The following is a 25,906-nucleotide window of genomic DNA, read 5'->3' on the forward strand; positions in this document are numbered from 1 at the left end:
TGAGCTTCCAGAGACAGAAGAAGAAGAAGAAGATCAAGAACAGGAGTCTCCCTTGAAAAGAAGCAAAAGAGTACCTCAATTGGCTCAAGAGGAGACGACCGCTAAGAAGGTAGAGGAGGAGCTCATTTTTGAAGAGTCTGGACCCCAACCTAAAGAGGTCGAGAAGACAATGGAGGAGCGAATGATACCAATTCAAAGGAAAAGGAGAAGAAGAAAAATTACTGTTTCTCCTTCCGATTTTACTGAAGATTCTGATTCTGAGACAATTGCCCAAGTAATAGAAAAGAGGAGGAAGGTTACTACTTTAGCTACTGGCTCGTTTGAAGACCCCATCCATAAGGCTGTAGAACAAGAATATTCCAAAGCCATAGTTGTCCTTGAAAGGGCTGAGGGGAGGCAGCAGCAACAATTCCTAAGAGAGAAGGTCGTTGTCGTTGATGCATTACCAAAGGAAATGACAATAGAACAACAGACTATTGAACTATACACTGGAACAAGTAATTTTCTTCATGCCTTTATTCTTTTCTTGTCGAATCTTCAAGACTGAGACTTGACATTACCTCACATTTTCTTCTTTTTGCAGCAACGACCACTGCATTCATCTTTCCAGCGAGACCTTCCCCAATTTCAGTTGAAGTTGACCAGATGCAACGCGTGAAAACCATTCAAATCATGCTCCCACTTCCTAAGCCTATATTCAATACATCTTTTCCGAGTCCAAGTATCCCTGCATCTCTTTTCCTTGGCTTAGAGCCATACCTCCCTTTCTTGACTCTTGATCTGCCTCAGTTTGCTTCTTCGATCCTCGCTCTTCCTCCTACTGCTACTTCATCTCACATGGCAGTTGATTCTCCTTCAGAGGGTGCTGATAGTTCCCCAACTCTTGGTTCATCATCTTTACCCACTTCCAGCCCCTCTTCACTTGATTCATTGGTGGTTAAGACCATAGAGGCTGCCAGAAATGCTCCACCTATTTCTCCTGTTCCCATGCAGTCCTCTGTGCTTTTCACCACAACACTTTCTGCACCCCTCATGTCTATGGATGAGGTAGACATTTTCGAAGCCAAACTGGCTAGTTTCTCCGACACACCCTCTACCTCTTCATCATTTAATGCCGAAGCTGAGCCATTAGTCTTGGCTGACTCCTTGCTGGAAATTTTTGAGAGTTCTTCCTCTAGCAGCAAGCCTTCTGCACCTTTGATAGATACGGGCACATGCCTAGAACTGCTAATTTCTTTCTCAAGAATTCCCTTCGAGGCTCTGCAAAGGCCAATAATCAGAGATGGGTTCCTTCAATGTTGCAAAATCGCTGAGCAGTCCGGCATGAAAGTTTCAAGTTATCTATCTCAGGCAGCAGCTACTGTTGACTTCTACCTCAGCATTTGTCATGCTGCTAAGGCTGCAGACGAGAAACTGGCTAAAGATCAGAGTTTTGTTTCTCAAGTGCATACTGAAGTATCAGATCTCAAGGAACAGCACTCTTCTGCTTCTCAATTTCGAATCCAGCTGCTGGAGAAGAAAGCCCAACTTGAAGAGGAGCTAGCTGCAGTAAACCAGGCCTTGGTTCGAACCGATACCAAATTGCACATCACCAATCAAGAGTTGACTGATCGAAAAGGAGACATGGCTGCAGCTATCCAATTATTTTCATTACTTAGCAATAGAAAGTCTACTGTACAAAAACAATTAAGACATTGTAATGATTTCTGGGCCAATCTGTGGCACAACGTATTTAATTCTTTATAAAAGAACAAATCTTGTGCATCATTCGAATAGCCTTGTGTTTTTGTATTATCCTATTCCTTGTGTTTCCCAAATGGTTGGAAAATAAGGTTTCAGATACCTGCCATTAATCTTTTTGGGATGTACATAACCATTTAAATTTCTTAAATGATATGCTCCAAAAGGCAAAACTCTATGAATTTGATATGACCCTTCCCAGTTAGGTGACCATTTGCCAAACTTATGGCTTTTAATTCCTATTGGGAGTATTGTTTTCCATACCAAATCACCTTCATCAAAGCCAATGTGTTTAACTTTCTTGTTGTAATTCTTGGCTGCTTTCTTCTTCTGTAAAAGAATGCTATTCAAAGCTAGGATTCTGGCTTCATCTATGCCTTCTAACTCCAGGCACATGCTTTGATGGTATTGCTCGGGATCTAACTGATCTTGGCATTTTACCCTCAAAGATTTAATATTAATTTCCACAGGTAACACTGCATCATGCCCATATACTAAGGCATAAGGAGTAATTCCTGTGCTTGATCTTGGGGAAGTTCTGTAAGCCCACAAAACATCTAACAAAAGGTTGTGCCAATCCCTAGGATTATCTTCCACAACCTTTTGTATACCTTTTTTCAAGGATTTATTGGATGATTCAGCTTGACCATTGGCTTGTGCATAATAAGGTGTGGAATTAACAAGACTAATTCCAAATTCTGCCACAAAAGATCTCACCATCTTCCCATCAAACACAGTCCCATTGTCTATAGTTATGGTTTGTGGGATGCCAAATCTATGGATCAAGTCTTTAATGAACCCAATGACCTCTGTTTGATCTACAGCCTTATATGGCTTGGCTTCAACCCACTTAGTGAAGTAATCAGTGGCCACCAGAATGAAACAATGATGTTTCGAAGAAGGTGGGTGTATTTTGCCAATCATATCCATGGCCCATCCTTTGAATGGCCAAGGCTTCACTACTGCATGTAAGTCAGTTATGGGCACATGCCTTATTGCGCCATGTTTTTGGCATGCTTGGCAACCTTTTGCATATTCGATGCAGTCCTTAAGAATGGTTGGCCAATAATAAGAATGCCTTCGAAGCAACCATCTCATCTTTACACCAGGCTGATGAGCGCCACAGATGCCTTCATGAACCTCAGCCATGGCTGTTAATGCTTCTTTTGGGCCCAAACACTCCAGCAATAAGCCATCTCCCCCTCTTTTGTAAAGAGCATTACCATATATCATATATTGCATGGACTGCAATTTGACCTTCCTGCTGGCCTTCGAAGATGGACCAGCTAAATATTGCATTATTGGATACCTCCAATCTTGTTCTTGTAAGTCATTATGGTTGGCTTCCAAGACCATATTCCTTTTATTCAAAGGTTGTATTAATTTCTGGTATGTTGTCTGACTTATGTCCCTTTGAGAATTATCCTTTCTCTTGAAGTTCGAAGCCTTTTGAGCTACATCATTAGCTCTAATGTTCAAGAATCTTGGAACATGGGTTACATTTGCTATTTGAAACTGAGAAAGCAAATGTAATGCAGCAACATAATATGGCAAAATACTTATGCTTTGACACTTGAAAATCCCTTTCACTTGATTAACCACCAATTGAGAGTCTCCAAATATGTCAACTGCATGTACTTGTAGCCCAATAAGGATTTCTAATCCTACTATTAAAGCTTCATACTCAGCCTGATTATTAGAACAAGTGGCTTCATCTACTCTGAAACCATGTGTGGTTTCTACCCCTTGTGGAGATCTTATTACAACACCAATTCCAATTAAACCATTGGCTTTCGACCCATCAAACCACATCTGCCATGGCTCAACATTAGCCATACCAAGCTCCATTATCTCCTGGCTCTCTGTTTGAGATGGATGATCTGCCAAGAAATCGGCTAAAACCTGCCAATTTACTGCCCTTTGAGGGACATATTCTAGATGAAATTCTGATAAGGCAAGTATCCACTTGCCAATTCTTCCCCTCAACATTGGTCTAGATAACATATATTTAACCAAATCTGTGGTTGCAATTACCAAGACAGTTGTAGGCAAAAGATAATATCTTAATTTTATTGCAGCAAAATACAAAGCAAGACACAACTTTTCAACAGCTGAATATTTACATTCACAAGAATTTAAAAACCTACTAAGGTAATAAATAGCTTGCTCCTTGCCTTCTTCGTTGTCTTGGGCTAAGAAAGCTCCCAATGAATCCTCTGCTGCAGCTATGTACAACTTCAAGGGCTTGTTCCCCTTTGGTGGCATCAGCACTGGAGGGTTAGCCAAGTAGGCTTTGATACCTTCGAAAGCAATTTGATGCTCTGCTGACCACACGAATTCTTCTTCAGCTTTCAGCCTTAACAAGGAAGAAAATACTTTAGTTTTTCCTGCAGTGTTAGAAATAAACCTTCGAAGAAAGTTAACCTGTCCAAGGAACTTCTGCAATTCTTTCTTACTTGATGGAGGCCTGGCTGCAATGATGGCTTTGGTTTTGTTCTGGTCAATCTGTATTCCTTTCTTGTGTACCACATAACCCAAGAAGTTTCCAGATGATACGCCAAAGGCACATTTAAGAGGGTTGAGCTTTAATTTGAACCTTCTCATTCTTTCAAAGGCTGCTTCTAAGTGAAACAGGTGCTCTTCCATGGATTGGGATTTAACCACAATGTCATCAATATAACATTCCAAATACCCTCCAATGAGGTCATGAAAGATAGTGTTCATGGCTCTTTGATATGTAGCTCCAGCATTCTTTAGACCAAATGGCATTTTAACCCATTCAAAGGTGCCAATATTCCCAGCACATCTGAATGCTGTCTTGTGGATATCTTCCTCTGCAATGCAGATTTGATTATAGCCGGAATGCCCATCCATCATTGACAAGACTTGGTGACCTGCTGAACTGTCTACCAGCAAGTCCACTATAGGCATAGGGTACTCATCTTTGGGAGTTGCCAGATTTATGTTTCTGAAATCGATACATACCCTCATTTTGCCATTCTTTTTGACTACAGGCACAATATTAGATAGCCACTCGACATACCTGGCTGTTCTAATAAAACCTGCCTTGAGGAGTCTAAGGATCTCTTCCTTGACCTTCTGAATTACTTCTGGACTCATCCTCCTTGGTTTCTGCTTGTAAGGCTTGAAATTAGGCTTCATGGGAAGCCTATGTTCCACTAATGACCTATCCAATCCTGGTAGTTCATTATAAGACCATGCAAAGCAATCTTTGTATTTCTTCAGAACAACCAATAGCTGGTTTCTGTCCAGAGCATTCAAACAAGCACTTATATAAGTGGGCTGTTGTACAGAACCTTCCCCTAGATTTACTTCTTCTAAAGGGTCTTGTGCCTGAGGACTTACCAAAGCTTCTTCCTTGATTTCTTCAACCTTCGAAGTAGCCTTCTTGCTTTGTTCTGCTCCTAGGTTCTTTAGTTCAACATCCTTGCCCTCCTCCTCATAGACAAAATCTGTCCATAAGGCATCCTCCTCCTGTATCTCCTGGACTTTTGTCTCAATGTCCAATGCACAATATTTCCCAAGGGTCAAAATTCTGACCTGTTGCTGTTTCTGCTTGCAACCGAGTATCATGGCCTCTCTTTCTTGCTCCTGTACTCTCTGGACTATAGCTTCTACATTCAATGTTGAGAATTTAATCAGAGCCAAGGATGTGGCTTCTTGCCTTTCACTTCTTTGCCTATAACCAGGCATCATTGTCATCCTTTAGAACGACCTCTTTATCAGCACTTTCTTGGACTAAGTGCTTCAAGTGTGTCACTTCCTCATCAGCCGTCACTTCGGCTGAACCGTCATATTTTATCAGTATACTGAGCGGTGTCACTCCCTCAATATACAATTTAGCCTCCGCAAAGTCTGCACAGGCTATGAAGGGTTGAGGATCTGCATCGATTTCCTCTGTCTCTCCATTGCCTAAAGCCATCATGATTTTCTGATGCAAAGAAGAAGGCACACATTTGTTAGTGTGGATCCAATCCCTTCCAAGTAAAGCATTATATTTAGCATTACTGTCGATTACGAAGAATGCTGTCATGCAATCCCTGGTTCCCACACTCAAATTAATGGGTAGAATCCCCTGAGCTATCTGCTTGTCTCCAGCAAAACCAGCGATGGTTGTACTAGTTGGGATCAACCTGGGATTCCTTTTCCCTAATTTCTTCAAAGAAGATTTCGGTAATAAGTTCACCGCCGCTCCATTATCCACCAAAACTCGGTTTAACTGAACTCCATCGAAGAAGGCCTTAATGTACAAAGGCTTAACATGCTGTGTCATGGAATTCGAGGGATATTCAAATGGATACGAGAGGTTAATGCTTACCACTTCCTCGCTTTCATATTCAGCTTCCATCGGGGTAACCATTTCGAAATTATCTTGCACCATACTTGCTTGTGAATCTTCACTAGAGACCTGAATTGGATCAGCTTCCTGCCCCTCTTGATTCTCATCTCCAGCTTGGAATTCCTGTGGTAGTATGTGTACCATGTTCACTGACACTGGGGGAAACGAACCAAACTGGATGGTTGGCTGCACCTGTTTCCCCTCTTGGTCACTTTGGTCGACTTCCTCAGAAACATCCTGCATGATGCATTCCGGTATTTCATTGCTAACGGGTCCCTTCGAATGATTTTCCTCAACTGGCTTTTCAACCAGAAATGTTTGCTCAGCCATGAAGGCCTCGAACATTTCTTCTTCCACCATTTCTTTCTTCTGGCTTACGTCAACATCTTCTTCCATTTCGCTACCACTCTCCATCAAAGCTTTCTCCAACCCTGTTAGACTTTCCTTCTCTCTGGCCTTTAGTTCAGAATGAACCTTAGCCAATTGTTCTCGGCTGCAGACCACTTTGCTCTGTGGAACCGGCTTTGGAGCATGGTCTGACTTTGGGTTCTTCCTTCTTTCCGTTTTGACTGGTGAAGAATTTTCTCCACTTTCCTTCAGATCTTTCTGGTACTGGGTGTACCTGCGCTGAATTTTTTTCCTCTGTGATCTTGAGATAACTGGGACCATGTCTGGTTCCCTCGTCTTTGGGTGTTTAAGCAGCACCCAGTTATTCGGAGCCACCATAGGAGGCTTGATCATCCTGCCTTGGTTTACAACATCTCCATAAGCAAGCACTTCCCTAGGTTTGTTTTGCATTACAAACCAGTCCGGGACTCCAGGCACCCACGAACCTACTGATCCAGATGTGGAACTGTTTCTTTCTACCTTCAAAACCGCCTTCGAAACTGGCTGTGAAGGTAGATGCTTGTTCCTGACTTCATGTCTCGAGTCTGTTTCTGGCCTTTGATGAAAGTGGCCACTTTCAGTTCTGCATGAGGTTAGTCTAGGAGGCCAATCCCTGGCTTTAATCCCGTAACCTGAACTCTTCCCCAATCTTCTTTCAGAATGGTTGCTTTCTACTCTGTAGTAGTTAGGTGGTCTAGACTCATACAAGGACCTCTTGCCTTTAGCATGCATTCTGTCCACTGCCGGTTCAACCCTTGATGGTCGCTGCCTATCACTACCCAGATACGGCCTTTTGTTGTAAGCATTGGTTGGCTTAGAATGTCTTTGAACATCTCTGTAGTATTGCTTTCCATCAATTGGAAGTCCCCTCAACCATTTATGACTCAGTCTGCACCTGGGACACATCATCTGCATTACAGCTGCTTCCAAGGAATTGTCATCTAGTGCTTCTTCGTCAGATTGCTCCTTCTGATGTGAGAAACCTTGTCCAATAGCTGGTGGGTTTCTAGTCTCCTTCTTAGCAGTTGTCTGGTTGGCAGTATGCATTTGCACGTTGACCTCTTCCAACTCTTGCAGAGATAGATTCTGGAAGTTTGGTACAACCACATTAGCTGTGCCTTCTCCAACTTCTGGAAACGGGTTACTATCAATCTCCATGATCTTTTCTGTTTTGGTTGGGAGTTTCAGACTTCCTTTCCGAATCTGCTCCTGGATCCTGTCTCGAAAAACAATGCAGTTTTTAGTCGAGTGAGACCAAGAGTTATGCCATTTACAATATATTTTTCCTTTAAGTTCATCTGGAGATGGCAGTTTTACTCCCTTTGGTAACTTAAGGAAATTGGGTGCAAGCAGATGGTCAAAAATGTCATCTGCTTTTGCCAGATCGAAAGAATACTTTCTGTGGAAATCTTTCTTTTTAAACTGCTGGTCGATGGTGGTGTCTTTATGAATCAATGCTTCACAAATTACAGGTTCTTTGCCCACAATCTCTGCTGCATCGATTTCATAATTGGGATCTCTATAATATGTCTTATACGAGGCATTATTTCGATCTTATTCTTCTTCTAATAATGCTTCATATCTAGACACCTTATAGGTTAATTCGACCAAATCCCTGAACTCAGTTAAATCAAACTTCTTTCGAAGCCTGAACTCTAAGCCGTTTTGAGCCAATCTTACAAACTCTGGCTCTGGGAGAATGACTCTACATTTATTCCGAGCCCTTTTAAATCTGGCAATAAACTGAGTAGCCTTTTCCTCAGGCCTTTGACTCAATCTAGCCAAGTCTGCCATGGAAACTTCTGGCTCTGATTGGAAGAATTGGGCATGGAATGCCTCTTCCATCCGTTGCCAATTTTGAATGGACCCAGGTGTAAGGTTGATGTACCATACAAATGCTCCTCCAGTCAGAGAATTTGGAAATAATCTCAGTTTCATATAATCATGATTAGTAAATTCACCGCATTGAGCAGCAAATCTAGCAATATGCTCTACAGTTGACTGATTTCCAGTTCTATAAAATAGAGTAAATCTGGTATTCTGAATGCTCTTGGGTATTCATGTACCCTGTCTACCCATTCTGGGTATGGTTTTCTGTATATAGGAGTCTGGACCCCCCGAGCCATTGGTCCACATATCTCCCTAACAATATCAGCAATCTGGTCTCTAAGAACCAAATTTTGTGCCTGCTGAACCACTACTGGAGGGACAAACACAGGGTTTGGTGGGCAAACTTGTGCCTGCTGTCCTCTTGGTCCATAAGGTTGCATATTTGGGACTGGGTGCCCCTGTGGTGCAGGTTGCTGTTGGGGGTGTGGGTAACCCCGTTGAGCCTGTCCTGTGAAAGGACCTGCAAAAGGTGTTGGAACAGATGTTGTATCCCTTCCATTTGTGGGAAAACCTTCCAACCCCCCGGGTATGAATTCGAATAAAGGATTATTATACCCCCTAGTACCAGGTATGGCTTCGAACATGGGATTTGTAACCGTTCTTATGCCAGTTTCTTGTATTTGGCCAGGTCCACCAATTTGTGTGGCTTCATTGTTGAGTACTGAGGCATTTTGGCCCGCTGCAGGCCTCGAAACAGGTTCATACCAAGACTGAGGTGACGGTCTTTCAAAGTTTTGGGTACTAGTTTGACCATTAGAATGTCCATTAACTTGCATAGGCTGTTTATCTCTAGCCAATCTTTGCTGAGGGACATTTAAAACCTCCTCCGTGTGTCTTGTGTTTGTTGGTTAGTGATTATTCATTCGATCCAAGAAGGATGTTGCCCATTTTTCCATTGTGTTCATTAGTTGTTGTCCCATAGCATCTACTAAGCCATCCCATGGATTTGTTGGCTGAGTAGATGGAATGGTGGATGGTCCAATTCCTTGGTTTCGTCCAATACTACGAGCATATGGTTCTTGTCCAGAAGTACTGGTCTGTTTGACCAAAGGTTCTGATAACATGGGAGTTTCCACAGGATATGTTACCACATTATCCTCTGGATTAGGTATTTCTACCTCTCCTTCTACGCCTTCCTCCAAGCGTTCATTTTCTCCTTGTCGTCTTCGTCTAGCCATATTTTAATAGTCCCACTGGGCGTGCCAAAAATATATGTTGGCTTTTTGGCTTTTCGAAGGGTATTTTTGTAAATGTGAGCGTGCCAGCAAGGATCAATCAGTCCTTACAGAAATTGTGATTGCCAACCAATTACCAGACGATTGTGTTTTAGTTCTTTCAGCCTCAATGAAGAGGACTTTTACTGGTGGCTTGACTTAGGAGAAATTAAGAGAAATAACAATTAATATGAAGAACAATGGAAGTATTTCATAAAAATGAAAAACTTACAATAGTCCAAACTCAGCCTCGAAGAGGTTTACAGCAACAGTCCACTTGAATCTACTTGAGACTACTCCTATGAATTGAAGTGCAGTGCAGATATGTAAAGTGCAGGTATTGAAAGTACAGGAATGTAAAACTGGAAAGTAAAATATGAAATAAAGACTGGTATGTATGATCTGAGTTCCGTCCTTTTTTCCTGGGGGTCTCTCTGCTATTTATACTTGTCAAAGATGACCTTCGAACTGCTCTTCGAACCGTCGAACTGCTCCTCCATGATCGCTGATCATGTTGCCTTAGAAGTAGCTCCATTATGCCACCATTTGCAGTTAGGCTTCCCTCCTGTATTTGAATTTGAATATGAGTAACCGTTGAAGTCACGTCACCTTGCGTTTCTTTACTGATCCAATGTTGCTCAGACCATGTGAGAACCAATTATCATCACCACGTGTACGATCAGGACTGGAGACTTAAATTATTTTCCAATAATACCCTTATTCTGCCACGTGTCGGATTGTAACTGGCTTTTACAAAATATATAGCTAACAGTTTGGTGGACAGAAACTCAAATGATGTGTCAATTTGGTCTCTGTAGTTTACACGATGTGCCAATTTCTATTGTTTTAATTCGCTCGATAAGTTGTTGATTTGTATTTATATTGATTCCTCAGTCACATGCTTGCCTCCACCGAAAGTAATGAATAGTAAAAGTCAATTTTACTGTTCACTATTCATCTGAAGACAAAGTCAAAAGCAACATCAACTTTTAGTCAATCAGCCGAAAGTAATTGACAGCTTGCTTCTTCCCATGTGCTGCCAGCTGCTACCAGCCATCACCTAGTCACAAGCAGCATAGTTATTTTCTTTTCTTATAAATTGTAATGTTTTCATCATTAGTCATCAAGTTTAAAATCAAGTTTTCCCTTCCCTCACCTTCAGCTGTTCTTCTGTAATTGTAAGTCAAAATGTTCTATTCAAAATGTTTGATTATTATGTTTTAATGAAATGTTTTAATTACTGCTGTGATTCTTCTTGTATGTGCTTCCATCTCCTTTTGGTATCAGAGCCAAGTTTCTGTTAATTTCAGTTGCTTATTGAATTGTTAACTCTACTTAATCTATCTCTATTCTGCTTTGTAATTGCCTTCAGTCATCTTAATCTGTCATTAACGTTATCTGTGTCTTTCCACCTAGCTAGTAGCCACCCAACATTCGTCCCTTGTCCAGAGTAAGTCCTTAGTGTTAGGCAGTGTAGGACAATTAGGGGTCTCTCGGAGAGGGTATGTGTGAACACATGGTATGTGAAACCACGATAAGTTTAGACAATGTATTAAGATTCCTGTAAGTCATTTACTTAGTCAGAACCATGAGTCGATTATTCAAAAGTAACTCTTCAGTCAGCTCTAGATCCACAACTCTAGCTCCCATACCTAATCCAGGTATAGTGATAAATGAAGAAGAAGCAAAAATACATAATGATAAAATTAATTTATGTTGGAATATACCACAATTACAAATTGAAGAAATTTATCATACTACTTTTATGCAATCTACATTTAAAGTCAATCTTCATGTTAAAACTTTAGAACAAGTTTAATCTGTCAATTTGGTCTCTGTAAAAATCGAGCGAATTAAAACAATAGAGACTAAATTGACACATCGTGTAAACTATAAGAATCAAATTGACACATCGTTTGAGTTTTCGTCCACAAAACCTAACGACCGTCATTTATTAGATCAATATGACTCAAAGACTATTAGATTAAGTGACAAAATTAAGCAAATTAAAATAACATGAACCCAATTAACACATTGTATAAACTACAGAGATCATTTATATAATTTACCGTTTTAATTATTGATCATTTTAAGAAAATTCACTCCTACATTTGATCATCTTCATTCCATTTCCACCGGCTTTTGAGCTTCAACTTTTTTGTTGTCACTAAATTGTGGCAAATTTAATGACAAATTCTTGTTGTGGCCGGAGTATTGGACGTTTAGGTCTCATTTGAGAATATGATTTTTTAGTAATTTTTTAACTTTTTAACTAAAATATGATGTAAAAAAACTAGTATATTTGGGATGACTTTTTAATTTTTTATAAAAAAATGTGCAAAAATAGAGAGAAAATAGAATCTTTAACTTTTTGGTATAAGTTGTTGGCTTTTTGATTTTTGTAGTGACTTTTTGACTAAAATCACTACTTGCCAAATGAGGCCTTAATTTGAGATGGATTCAAGATTCATTCTAGAGTGCAAACAAAAAGTAAAATTAATATTAATTTTTATCAACAATAAAAAAAAAGTAAATTATATTACTATTAATTAAACATTTATTGTCAACATAATCAAGTAAAAATATATAAATGAACAAATTTTTTTGTCTACACTAACTTATTATATGTCTCTGTCTACTACATATATACTATGATATGATCAACATCAAAACCTCAATTTATATCTTTTTGAATAAATGTGATCAAATCATCTTTAATCCTATTAGGCAATGGAAAATGTTTGGGACTCCCACAAAAGAGGACCCTCATGACTCCCACTAATGTATTAATCATTGATGTATTTGAATTTATTTAGGAGTTGTGTCTGACAGTGACATGATTCAAATCATTTTGAGAGCTGTGGGAATTGTGTTTTGTAGGGATCTCTATCATTACTGTTATGCAATTTAGTTTTGACTAATTTCATAGTTGAATTGTGTGTTGCTATGCATAGTTAAAACAAGTAAAAATTAGCACAAGACAAATCAATTTACGAATTAAAAGAAGATGCTTCAATAATTTTCTGAGCTCATTTTTAAGAGTGTCATTTCAAATGTGACAATATTCTTATTTCCAAAGAATGAATGTGAAATAAGTGGTGTAAGCAAATTAAAGTATAAGAAAGAAAAATAAATAAATAAATAAATAACACGTGGTTAGAAAACAATAATGGCAACAAATAAAGATAAATGTAATAATATAAATAATTCTAAATAATAAACAAATATAACAAATAGCACAAATAACAAATATAAGGGATCAATATTAGATAAAACTTAATTTGAAAATTATTTTTAAATTCTTGTTATGTGTACCAAACTTTATAATTTGGTGGTGCGAACTACTATGATTATAGGGTGTGAAATATTCTAATTTTGAAATCATATTGTTAAATATTAGTATAATATAAGAAGTGTTAAACAAATTTGGAGGTGCAACCATTCTTACAATTAGTGACAACTTTTCGACATTGCATAAAGCAAGGGTTATGAAGGAAAATTTATTAGGTGGTCTAGACACACCACTTGACAATACTTCCCACCAATCACCAAATGTTATGCCGGTTGTTGTTCCCTTGTGACCCAACATATAATCATGGACTCTATCTTCTCTATTAATCACAAGACTCTTGAAACACATCTAACAATGTTTCAAGACCACTAAATAACTTTTCATGATTAAGAGAGTTTGTGAAGATTGGCTTCTTGTGATGACTGGCTTCACAATAGTAACAATCATTTGATACCATATAAAATGAATTGTTGGATTATTTCATTTATCAACGGGTGTTTGGGATTTATTTATTTGGTATCTTTTTTTGGGCTTATTTTTGTCTTTAGTAAATTTTTTTTAAAAAAAAAAATTCAAAAAGTTTTAGACTTTTAGATTTAGCTCGACAAGATGAATTGAATTTTTTTTAAAAAAAAAAAATTGAAAAAATCCAAAATAAGTCCAAAAGAGATGAAAATAAAAGCAAAAAAAATAGTAAACTTTTTTTTTTAAAAAAATTTATTTTGGAATTTTCAATTTTTGTTAGAATTTTTCAAAAAAAACTTACTTTCTAGATTCGTTTACACAAGACGGACGGGAAAAGTAAAAAATTTTGATATAATTTTCAACAAAAAAAAAATACTAAAAATAAAAACGTTAAAAAAAAGTTGCTTTTGTAGGTGTTCTATATTAGTGGACTTGTTACTCAAATATAATAAAAATCTAGATATATATTCAATTGACTCATAAAAGAAGTAGAACAAAAATAATATTAGTGAATATTTGAAGTTTTTTGCATTTTGTTCCAACCAATAGAAGAAAAAACAAACAAGTAAAATAAATTATTTGTGAAGATCAATCCACTCATGTGTTATATGTATCTTTTTGAGGCAAAGTCTCGTACTCGGACTAACCCCAATATATTATTTGCATTTAAGAGATTTCAAACCTGAAATTATGAAAATAATGCACTTCCAAATCTCAAACTTCGACCATTCGCCCAACTCTTGGAGTTTCCTGCGATATGCATCTACATGTCCTCATTGCAGCAAAATCTTCACATCTGCATAAAAAATAAAAAATGGTTGGTGTGATACAATGCATGGACAATAATATCGTTAAAATTTAAAGAGTAAAACCAAATAGGGAAAATTACCACACAAAAAAAAAAGCTCCTATTTCTGTTAAGTATTTTGTCAATTTAAACTTACTTGATTTGTTTTTAATTTAAATCATTCGCCTATTTCTATTATGTAAAACATACTGAAAAAATTTATTTAGACATTAAGCTAAATTTAACACCCAATTTAAGGGAGTGGTGAAATCAATTGAGCAATTGCAGGCTCGGTTTTTTTTTTTGGGGGGGGGGGGGGGGGATTGAGATTAGGAGGAAGATTCATTTAGTAGGATGGAAGGAGGTATCTAAGTCTAAGAGTCAAGGTGGTTTAGGGGTGAGGAGCATCAGTGATATGAATGCTAGCTTTCTTTTGAAGTGGTGGTGGAGATATGGTGTTGAGGATGATGCATTATGGAAGGCAGTAGTGTGCAGTATATATGGTAAGGAGGGTGGAGGGTGGTGGCCTGTGAGAAGGGTAGAAGGTAGAGTTTCTCCAATTTGGCAGAGTATTTTGAGTATTGCTAAAGATAACCCACTGATGGTAGAGTTCTATTTGGAAAATGCAAAAGTAAGGACTGGGAATGGAAAAAGAATTAAATTTTGGATTGATAAGTGGTGCAACAATAGAGTGCTAAGGGAGGAATTCCCAAGATTGTTTCAGTTATTAGTGGACAAGAAGGGTTTGGTCATGCAGCATAGGTAGCAAAGAGCAGGGTCAGGTCAGTGGAGTTTAAGGTTTCGAAGACAATTAAGAGCTTGGGAAGAAGAAGAGGTAAGCAGGTTGAGAGATTGGTTGAATGATGGCCCTGTCAAGAATGGGAATTTGGTTGATTGTTTGCATTGGGGGGTGAATTCTTCAGGCCAGATCACAGTGGCATCTGTGTGGAAGTGGCTTCAAGTTGATAGGGGACCTGATTTGTGTGTTGCTAATAGGCTGTGGAAGTCTGTGGCTCCACCAAAAGTGCAGTTCTTTGGGTGGTTAGCCTGGAGGGAAAGAGTAAAGACTGTTGAATTTTTATATAGGATTGGTGTGTTGGATGATCAGGTTAGTGTCTTATGTCCATTATGCAGAAATGCAATTGAATCGATTAGTCATGTTTTACTTCATTGTCCGCCGGTATGGAGGGTATGGTCTGAATTAGTAAACTGGTGGGATATGTGTTGGGTAGTACCATGTACAATTGAAGCTTTGTTACAATGGTGGGTTGGCTTGAAACTCAAGAAGAAGGAGAGGAAAATCTGGAACTTGATGCCACTTGTAATGTTGTGGTCAGTGTGGAAGCTGAGGAATGAGGAGGTGTTCATTGGGAGACTTCCGAATTTTGTTGAGCTGGTAGATTTAGTGAAGTCTAGGATAGCTTTTTGGGCAAAGAGTAATATCGCAGGGTTGCAGTACTCAGTTCAAGATATAGTGATTAATTTACATCAGGTTAGACAGTGTTTGTGATAAAAGTGCTGCTGGGTCCTGTTGTTGGGGTGTTACTGGTGTGGTTACAGTTCAGGGTGTCATAGTAGTTGAAGGGATTTGAAGGGGTCTGTAGTTTGCTGGGTTACTTATGTTGGAGAAGCTGGAGTAGCTGAGAGGTTTGGAGCTTGGATCTTGCTGGTGCTGTGGAAGTGTTGTTGCTGCAATGCTGTGGTGTGAAGTTACTGAAGTTGTTGCTGTTTCTGCTGTAGTCCAGATGGTGTTACTATATGTTAGTGTAGTCCAGATGGCTGCTGATTTTGCTGGTGTGTCTGGGATCTGGGAGTGTTTGTGGTGTGCTGCTGATCTCTTAATTTAGGATCTGATGTTGCTATTGGCCTGGCTGTGGGTGTGCTCTGGTTATTTGTTGTTTTTTTTCCTTTTCTCTCTTTTTGTTTCTTTTGATTGGTTCCTCACCGATCTTGGGTTTAGTGTTAGCATAGGATTGTGCTATCTCATCGGTGCCAACCTAGTTGGGATTGATTTGGTTAGTTATGATGCTTTTTGCACTTCCCTTCTTTGTTGATATAAGTTTCGCTTGTATCTTGCTTTTTTCATCAATAAAGTTTCTTTTTGCTGATCAAAAAAAAAAAAAAAATTTAACACCCAATTCTATTTCTAAGAGTGAAATCCAAGGTCTCTCATTAAGAGAGACTTAGTGGTGAAAGTGTTGAAGATTGGCTCAGATTTGATGTCAATAATGGTTGCTGTCAACAATGGCTGCTTTGTTTGTCAACAAAAGCTGCTGATTGAAGAGCTTGGTTCTCCCATTCCATTTATAAATAGGTAGTGAATTGGAGGAATTCAGTGTGGTGAGTTGAAGAGAGAATACAGAGCAAAGAGAGAGAATTATAGAGTGTGTAATTCTTTGTTCTATATATAGTGATATCCGCTGCCCGTGGACGTAGGCGACTTGCTGAACCACGTAAATCTTTGTGTGTTCTTGCTTGTGTGATTGTTTTCTGCCTCCTAAGCACAACAAATTGGTATAAGAGCCCGGGTGGTGAAAAATCAAATTTTTTCTGAAAGTGCCCAGATTTCGAAGTGCTCGAAATCAACTTTTGAGCACACCAGGAGCAAGAAATCCAAGAGAGGAGTCCAGAACTGCAAAGAGAAGCCCAGAAGCCCTCCTACGCGCCCTCACGCGCCACACAAAGGAAGCGCGTTAAATCCACTCTCACCATGCGCCACCACGCGCCGGTTGACTGTCGGCGCGTCATACTACGTGCTTCCACGCGCCACACGCCTGTCTGCAGGAAGAAGACGAGACACGTCAGCGACGCGTCAGCGCCACGTCATCGACTCGTCAACGCCACGTTATCGATCAGTCAGCGCCACGTCAGTGACACGTGATCTGCCACGTCGGTGACACGTGTCAGTCAGCCAGACACGTGGCAGCCACATGTTAGCCACGTCAACCTTCCGTTAACCAGTCAACACAGGGGCAGAGAGTTACCCGCTGTTGCGCAGCTAAGGTACACCTGCAGATCTGAACCGTCCACATTGTTTTGGCTTGATCTGAGTCATTCGGAGTCCGTTTTTGACGATCCAATAGTACTTTCCAACTATTTGGAGTATTCTGGACACATCTGTACGGTCAATTTTTTGAATCGGAGTTTCTAAAAACAAAATTCTTAATGGAAGAATCTACAGAGACCAAATCAACCGAGTCCATAAGTAATCCAGTGACTACAAGCAACTCTAGGCATTGGACCTCGGTGTCCCATGCTAAGTTCGAGGTAGAAAAGTTTGATGGAAGCAGCAACTTCGGCATGTAGAGATGCGAAGTTAAAGATATGCTTGTCCAGATGAACCTGCACTTCACTCTGGGAGACAAACCAAATGACCTGGACGGGATGGAATGGGTGAAAGTGAATCTCCTGGCCTGTAGTTCCATCCAACTTTGCCTTACAAAAGAGGAGAAGTACGCCTTCACAGAATATGATATTGCGAAGGAGCTTTGGAAGGTGCTGGAAGATAAGTTCATGACAAAGAGCATTGAGAACCGGCTCTACTTGAAGAAGAGGTTGTTTCGTTTCGACTATAAGAAAGGTATTTCGATGAACGAACACCTAAACAATTTCAACAAAATTCTTACCGATTTGAAAAACTTGGATGATCACATTGATGATGAAGATAAAGCACTGTTACTGTTGAATTTCTTACCTGACTCATATGATCATCTCACCACCACTTTACTGTACGGTAAAGAAAAGATCAAGTATGTTGATGTTGCAAACATCTTGGTAAATAATGAGTTCAGAAGGAAAGATAAATCTGCAAACATGGACTCAGCATCCGAGGCATTGACAGTCAGAGAAAGGACAAATAACAGAAGATATACAGGGCGAGGAAAGTCTCGCTCAAAATCCAGAGGGAAATCATCAGATAGAAGACGTCTTGCAAAAGACGAGTGTGCTGCTTGTCGCCGGAAGGGGCATTGGGAAAAAGATTGCCCTAATAAAGACCAAAAAGAGGAAAAGGTCAACGTTGCACGAGATGGAGATAATGGTGAAGGATTAGCCTTCACAGTTTCATTATATGGCCAATCTGATGAATGGATACTAGATTCCGGATGTTCCTACCACATGTGTCCTAATAAGCAGTGGTTCTCGAGCTTAGGAGAGTTTGATGGAGGAGTTGTGCTAATAGGCAACGACCAAGCTTGCCAGACAAAGGGGATTGGAACAATTCGACTGAAGAGACATGATGGAACAATCAAAATTCTTGAAAATGTTCGGTATGTACTAGAATTGACAAAGAATCTCATCTCAGTGGGAGTTTTAGACTCCAAAGGTTACAGAGTAACTATGGAAGGTGGAGTCCTCAAAGTTGTTCGAGGAGCATTTGTTGCAATTAAGGGTACTCGAAAGGGAAATTTATATTTCCTAGACGGCTCTACAGTCACAGGGAGAGTGGCTGTCTCCACCAGCTCAGAAGATGATGTATCAGACACTTCCAGACTTTGGCACATGCGCGTAGGGCATGTCGGTAAGAAGGCTTTACAAGGGTTGGTAAAGCAAGGCCTGTTGAAAGGCGCCAAAACAGGGAAGCTTGAGTTCTGCGAGCATTGTGTACTAGGCAAGCAAACAAGAATCAAGTTTGGTATTGCTATTCATCGTACCAAAGGGATTCTAGACTATGTTCACACCGATGTATGGGGTCCTTCCAAGAATGCTTCATTGGGAGGCAAACACTACTTTGTGTCGTTCATTGATGATTTCTCAAGAAGAGTTTAGGTTTACACAATGAAGCATAAAGATGAAGTATTAGAAATCTTTCTTATGTGGAAGAAAATGATTGAGACCCAGACAGGAAGAAAGATCAAGAAGCTCAGATCTGACAATGGCAGGGAATACACATCAGATCCCTTCTTTGAGGTTTGCCAGAATGATGGGATAGTGAGACATTTCACAGTTCCTGGAACACCGCAGCAAAATGGAGTTGCTGAACACATGAACCGCACTTTGGTGGAGAAAGTCCGGTGTATGCTGTCACATTCTGGATTGAGCAAGGCATTTTGGGGCGAGGCATTGAACTATGCTCGTCATCTTGTTAACCGACTACCTATTGTAGCACTAGATGGCAAGACTCCCATGGAGGTATGGTCTGGAGTGCCAGCTACTGATTATGATCAGCTACGTATCTTTGGATGTCCAGATTATTTTCATGTTACAGAATCTAAGTTGGATCCAAGAGCCAAGAAAGCCATCTTCTTGGGCTTCAGTGACAGTGTTAAGGGATACAGACTCTGGTGCCCTGAATCAAGGAAAGTTGTCACTAGAATAGACGTTACCTTTGATGAGTCTACAATGCTGACGCAACCAAATCCTCAAGAAAATGATGAAGCATTGAAGAAGTCAGTGCAGGTGGGGTTTGAGACTCCAGCAAAGACTAGTCAGCCAATCAACCATCCTGAAGAAGTCTTAATGGATAGCTCTGAAGAGAGTTCATATGAAAATGAAGATCCAGAGACCCCACAACAATCAGAACCCATTGCAATCAGGAAAGGAAAAAGGGTTACTAAGCAACCCGGTTGGATGACCGATATGGTAGCCTATACACTTCCAATCATTGAAGACAATTTTCCCTGCACTTTCAAAGAAGCCGTGCAGCATGCAGAAAGTGTCAATTAGAAGGAGGCTATGGATGAAGAGATCGGGTCACTTCACAAGAACCAGACTTGGGAGTTGGTGCAACTTCCAAGAGGCAAGAAAGCAATTGGGTGTAAGTGGGTTTACACCAAGAAAGAAGGCATCCCAGGCAAAGACAACATCAGATTCAAAGCTAGATTGGTATCTAAAGGCTATGCCCAAAAGGAATGAATAGACTACAATGAGGTATTTTCACCTGTTGTGAAGCACACGTCTATTCGTATCTTGCTAGCTTTGGTTGCACAGTTTGATCTCGAGCTCGCCCAACTCGATGTCAAAACTGCCTTTTTACATGGAGATCTTGAAGAGAAGATATACATGTCCCAACCAGATGGTTTCAAAGTTGCTGGAAAAGAGAATTGGGCCTGTAAGATGAACAAATCATTGTACGGATTGAAGCAATCCCCGAGATAGTGGTACAAAAGATTTGATCGGTTCATGATAGAGAAAGAATACACAAGAAGTCAATTTGACCATTGTGTATATTTTCGTAAGCTTCTAGATGGGTCCTTCATCTATTTGCTCTTATATGCAGATGATATGTTAATTGCATCAAAGAGCAATGAGGAGATTGACAAACTCAAGGCACAGTTAGCAAGAGAGTTTGAAATGAAGGATTTGGGAGAAGCAAAGAAAATTCTTGGCATGGAGATCAAGAGAGACAGGAAGAAGGGCACGGTTTATCTGACACAAACTCAATATTTGAAAAAAGTGTTAGACAGATTTGGCATAAATGGGAAAACAAAAGCTGTGAGTACACCATTGGCCCCTCATTTCAAGCTCAGTGCTTTGATGTCTCCACGCACAGAAGAAGAACGGAAGCATATGGCACAAGTTCCATATGCAAATACAGTTGGTGCATTAATGTATGCTATGGTTTGTACAAGGCCTGACATCTCACATGCTGTGAGTATGGTAAGCAGGTATATGCATGATCCAAGAAAAGATCACTGGCAGGCAGTGAAATGGATCCTAAGGTACATACATGGCACAGTTAATCTGGGATTGAAGTTCGAGAAAGATAACCGACTCAGACAGAATTTGGTTGGATATGTGGACTTAGATTATGCTGGTGACTTGGACAAACGCCGATCAACAACAGGGTATGTATTTACGCTTGCTAAAAGGCCTGTGAGTTGGAGGTCAACGCTTCAGTCAACGGTGGCTTTGTCTACTACAGAGGCAGAGTACATGGCAGTGACGGAAGCCTTTAAGAAAGCTATTTGGCTACATGGGTTAATTGAGGACTTGGGTAATGTTCAGAAGCACGTTGAGGTGTACTGTGATAGTCAGAGTGCCATTTGTTTTTCAAAGAACCAAGTTCATCATTCCCGCACCAAGCACATTGATGTCCGTTTCCATTTCGTCCGAGAAATTGTGAATGAAGGGGATATTCTGCTTCAAAAGATTAGCGCTGCAGATAATTCGGCCGATATGCTCACAAAAGTGGTTTCTGGGATCAAGTTTCAACACTGTTTGAACTTGGTCAACATCTCTCGGAACTGAGCACCTTCGGGTGAATGGCAGTGTTGATCGATCACTATGTTGGATAGAGAATCCTCGCCAAGGTGGAGATTTGTTGAAGATTGGCTCAAATTTGATATCAACAATGGTTGCTGTCAACAATGGTGTTGTCAATAATGGCTGCTTTGTTTGTCAACAAAGGCTGTTGATTGAAGAGCTTGGTTCTCCCATTCCATCTATAAATAGGTAGTGAATTGGAGGAATTCAGTGTGGTGAGTTGAAGAGAGAATACAGAGCAGAGAGAGAGAATTTTAGAGTGTTTAATTCTTTGTTATATATATAGTGAAATCCGCTGTCCGTGGACGTAGGCGACTTGCCGAACCACGTAAATCTTTGTGTGTTCTTGCTTGTGTGATTGTTTTCTGCCTCCTAAGCACAACAGAAAGTGCTAATCACACATGGTAACAACCCCTTGGTTAAGTTTTCTAACATGATTCACATCAACAAGAGAGCGGATCCTGAAATTATGAAAATTCTAATGCTGTGTTTGGTTGGGGAATTTGAGTAGGGATTTGGAAAGGGAAATGAAAAAAGTAGGTGAAATGGGGATAAAATATATCTAAATTTCACATATTTTCACACATCTTTTCTTTTTCCCTTTCCAAATCCCTTCCCAAATCCTCTAACCAAACACAACATAAAGAACATCAATATAACTTACCCATATAATTAAAGAGTAGTTGGAAAATATTCTTGAGTTCACTACACAAACGGGGTTATGTTGGCCATCATGCTCTTGTCCCAGTCCACATAAAATTGCAAACTATATTTTGACCATGGGTTTTTCGGTTGATTCAAGACGAAAGCCAAATCCTCATCGTTGTCGATTGATACCAACGCATACTCCACTTTGTTTATGGACTCCCAAGATGGGAACCTACATTTGAACTTCAGTTGCACGTTTTCTCCAATCGGGCCCACCTTGGGCATGATCATCGCCTCCAACTCGTGCAGTGTTGTCCCCTTTTTCACCTTACAGAACTTCTTCACATGGCCGTTGTAAGACACACTTTTGTGATCAGACATAATCTCTCCCCCCCAATAGAACATAGCATTCTCATCTTCTGTATCATCCCTTCACAATTCACAATTCAAAAACCTATAATAAGTATCTAAGTAAAAAATTCGTTGTGTCATTTGTTTGGACAAGCATAAAAAAAAAAAAGACTGTTTAAATAAAAAATTATACTTTAAATTGGATTTGAATATTTATGTAGTTATAAGAAAATTTTGAGTCAGCGCATTTCTTAGAAAGTTTTATAAAATTAAGCATTTCCTAATTCAATTATTATATATATTTTTTATTTTTTGAATTGGGGTCGGAGACTTTATGTGAGGAGAATTACGTTTGATTAGACAACCATAGTCTACCAATACACACTTAGAAGTCCAACAACACAAAACAGAGCAATTTGTAAGGTCAAAAATAAATAAATGAATAAATAAAAATAAAATGAATTTCATGATGTATATAACGGTAACATGGTACTAAAAGCTGAAGTAGTTTGTAAAATATACCTTTAGAATCCACATTATAAATTCACTTTTGGTATCATAATTTTTGTATCGTATATATCTTTTTAGAGATCTACACTGTAGGTTTATCCGGGCCTATTAGAATAATTTAGATGTATAACATAATGTTCTATGCAAACAAAGAATTAAATTAATGAAGTTAGCTCGTACCAATACCAACAAAAGTGAATCATAGAAAACCAATAAATGTTAAAAGAAACTTTCTAGATTTAATGATGTGTAAAGAAATAATTAGTTAATAATTAGAGAAGATATAAGAAAAAAAGTTATCTTAAACATTCTAGTTGATTGTCACATTATTAAATTTGAAAATGGAGTCTAACTTTAAATTTAAATAGAATTAAACCAAAAACCATTTAATTTAACTAAACCAAACATATTAGAAAGTGTGTATGACATCTTAGAATGGTGAACAAATTTGAATCTAGACATTTCACACTTTTTCATCTTTTAAATGGACAATTCTTACATTAAAAAAAATCACATTCACTTTCTATCATATTTTTTACTCTAATCAAATATGAGCAAGAGCAGTCTATTTGGTTCAATTGTTTTTACACCTTTTCAGATGGAATAATTTTGCCTCTTAAATTAGCGACAATTTTTAAATTTTATCATTAAATTTTTTTTTCCTTTCACTTTTTGAAACAACCACTTTGTGACTACTTCATGATAGTTAAACAGCAGTCTATTTAGTTTAATTGTTTTAAAACCTTTTCACAAGAAATAATTTTGTTTCTTAAAATTTATTTATTAGTGATATTTTTAAAATTTTGACATTAAAAATTTTTTTTTTGACTTTTTGAAACCACTTTGTGATTATTTCATAACAGTTAAAATTGATCTCTTAATATTTTTTATACCAAGATTTTCACTTTTAGGAAATAAAAAGTTCTGGCCTTAAAATCTTTATATTCTGTAGTGTTTTCTTTATATTTTATTTTTTGCCGTTTCTAGTTAATTATTTTCAAAATTTTGACAAATATTTATTTCTTAGGCGCATTTAAAAATTTTAAAAATGAAAAAAAAAAAAAAATTTGACAAAAGAAAAAGAGACAAGCTTGAAAGCCACACTTGCTCCTTTCTTTTCGACTGGGTAATTTCAGTCCTGTCGTTTTTTTTTTCCCCACTGATTTGATTTGTATAAGCCTTCAAGCCAAGTAAAAATAAAGAGCTTTTTCACTGATTTGGTTGGTGGATCGGTCTGTGTTTTGCTTTGATGAAGAAAAAAAAAAAAAAAAAAAAAAAAAAAAAAAACTGTAATTGAGTTAAGAAAACCGAACAATTAACAAAAAATATAATATAAAAAAATTACCTGTTCTTTCTAAGGGCATAGAGAGATGATAGGAAGATAGAAATACCAGCAGGCCAAACAATCCACCAGAGGGTAAGAGGTAGAATCATTTGTATCATGGCCAAGAACCCAATGACAGACGAAAACACGCCAGCATACTCCCCTATGCTTGCAACGATTGGCGATTTCTTTTGCAATAAGATCACTTGCATATTACAAGTGAAACCAATTGCAATACAAGCCACAAGAATACCAAATGATAGTCCATGTGGTGGCTTTGAATTCAAAGCATACTGCAACGGCGATCCCTCTGATCTGAAAATCACCATAGCTATGGCTGCACTGAAATTTGTGACTAGGAGCGTCTCCGACAGCTTATGTAAGTTGTCGCCACTGCTAGTCTTCTCTTTCAGACTCGGAAACCAAGATCGAGTCTTAACCCGAGTTTGAGTCTGAGTCTGAGTCTGAGTCTGAGTCCGAGTCCGAGTCCGAATCTGACAGTCGTGAGATGTTGAAGGATGCTGGTTTTGAGTGTTACCAGTTCTTGTGTCTGTGTTTGTGTCAACAGATGGTTGCTGTGGCGGTGCAGGTGGTTGGGTTTGCCGAACTGGACTGCCATCAACAGAAAATGGTGTTTGGCCATTTGAATTCATACCTACAAGGTACAAACAAAGATTATCAAAAAAAAGACCATGAATAATGCATGAAATCATGATGAATTTCAAAAAAAAAAAAAAAAAAAAACTAAAAATAAAAATATTGGTGGATTTTGGGTACACTAAAATCACCTGCAATGCAATAAAGTTTTTTAGCCTGAACGGAAATCACCAAGATGAGGAAACGTTGTCAGCCACAAAACCTTACTGCATTTGCATGCACATGAGACCAATATTCTATGTTTTTTGGCCTTTGTGTGGGCAAAACAGGATTATTTCATTTATTCGTATAAAATATTGGGGGAGACAAATGAACACATAAATAAATAACTACATTCATGGAAAATAGAAGATCTGATACAAGTAAAAAAAACGGAAGTATCAAATTAAGGGATCTGAGTAGGAAAAAAATAGTAATCCGTATGATCTATCAACAACAAATGAGAGAGAGAGAATGAACGAACGAACGAACGAATGAAAGAACAACAACCACTATACTTATAATGATTGGGCCTATTATGCGTTCCTTTGTTTGTTTGTTTTTATTTGATTTGATTTTATTTTATTTGTCAACAAAAGATAGAAATTTTATTGATAAAATGTATTCAGGACATTTCCACATATTTGTGCGTATATTTTTTTATTGCGAATCCAAAGTATCAATTATGGGCACAAAAAAAAAAAAAAAGATTGCATCTTGCATTTACATTAAATGCCCACCAAAATAAAAAATACATATCTTATTCTTCTCTCATCTTGCATTCTTTTTCTATTTTGCACCCAAAAAAACTTCTTCATCTTATTAAAGATTGCATCTATGGTTTTTAATTTTTTTTTCTGTATACATAATTTATATATCATATTGTACATATACACGTTTTGTATATATGGTGAAAAAAAAAATTATTTTTCTTTTAGCGTATCCGGTAATAAAATCTTGGTTTTGTCTATGAGAGAGACTTTTAAATTATATATACCAAACTTAAATAAATTACTAAATATTTAGTAATTTATTTGGATTGGGGGTGGGTGCTGTGATAGCACCCATGCCGTCACACCTTGTATGGTTTATTCTGATC

At 38.5% G+C, this 25,906-nt stretch overlaps 1 protein-coding gene across 5 annotated transcripts in view; it reads right to left on the minus strand.

The window, feature by feature from the left end:
* Window positions 1-25,329, minus strand: part of LOC114313143 (uncharacterized) — a 31,763-nt gene extending 6,434 nt beyond the window's left edge. Inside the window, exons 1-5 of one of the 5 annotated variants that reach the window (XR_014336243.1) lie at window positions 24,960-25,329; window positions 24,193-24,826; window positions 22,003-22,416; window positions 14,031-14,144; window positions 9,783-10,156 (exon numbers count right to left, since the gene is read on the minus strand). Coding sequence is in view for 2 of the 5 variants with exons in the window: in XM_028259509.2 (XP_028115310.1) it covers window positions 22,044-22,416; window positions 24,193-24,824 (1,005 nt within the window). In the remaining 3 variants the exon portion in view is untranslated. Of the gene's footprint in view, window positions 1-9,782; window positions 10,652-13,830; window positions 14,145-22,002; window positions 22,417-24,192; window positions 24,827-24,959 lie in introns of those variants that run through there. The other 4 variants (XR_014336244.1, XR_014336242.1, XM_028259509.2 and 1 more) reach the window with 4 other exon arrangements.
* Between the last annotated feature and the right edge of the window lie 577 nt (window positions 25,330-25,906).

The sequence above is a fragment of the Camellia sinensis genome, chromosome 7, assembly GCF_055761805.1.
Source record: "Camellia sinensis isolate YWXY chromosome 7, ASM5576180v1, whole genome shotgun sequence".
NCBI classification, from domain to species: domain Eukaryota; kingdom Viridiplantae; phylum Streptophyta; class Magnoliopsida; order Ericales; family Theaceae; genus Camellia; species Camellia sinensis.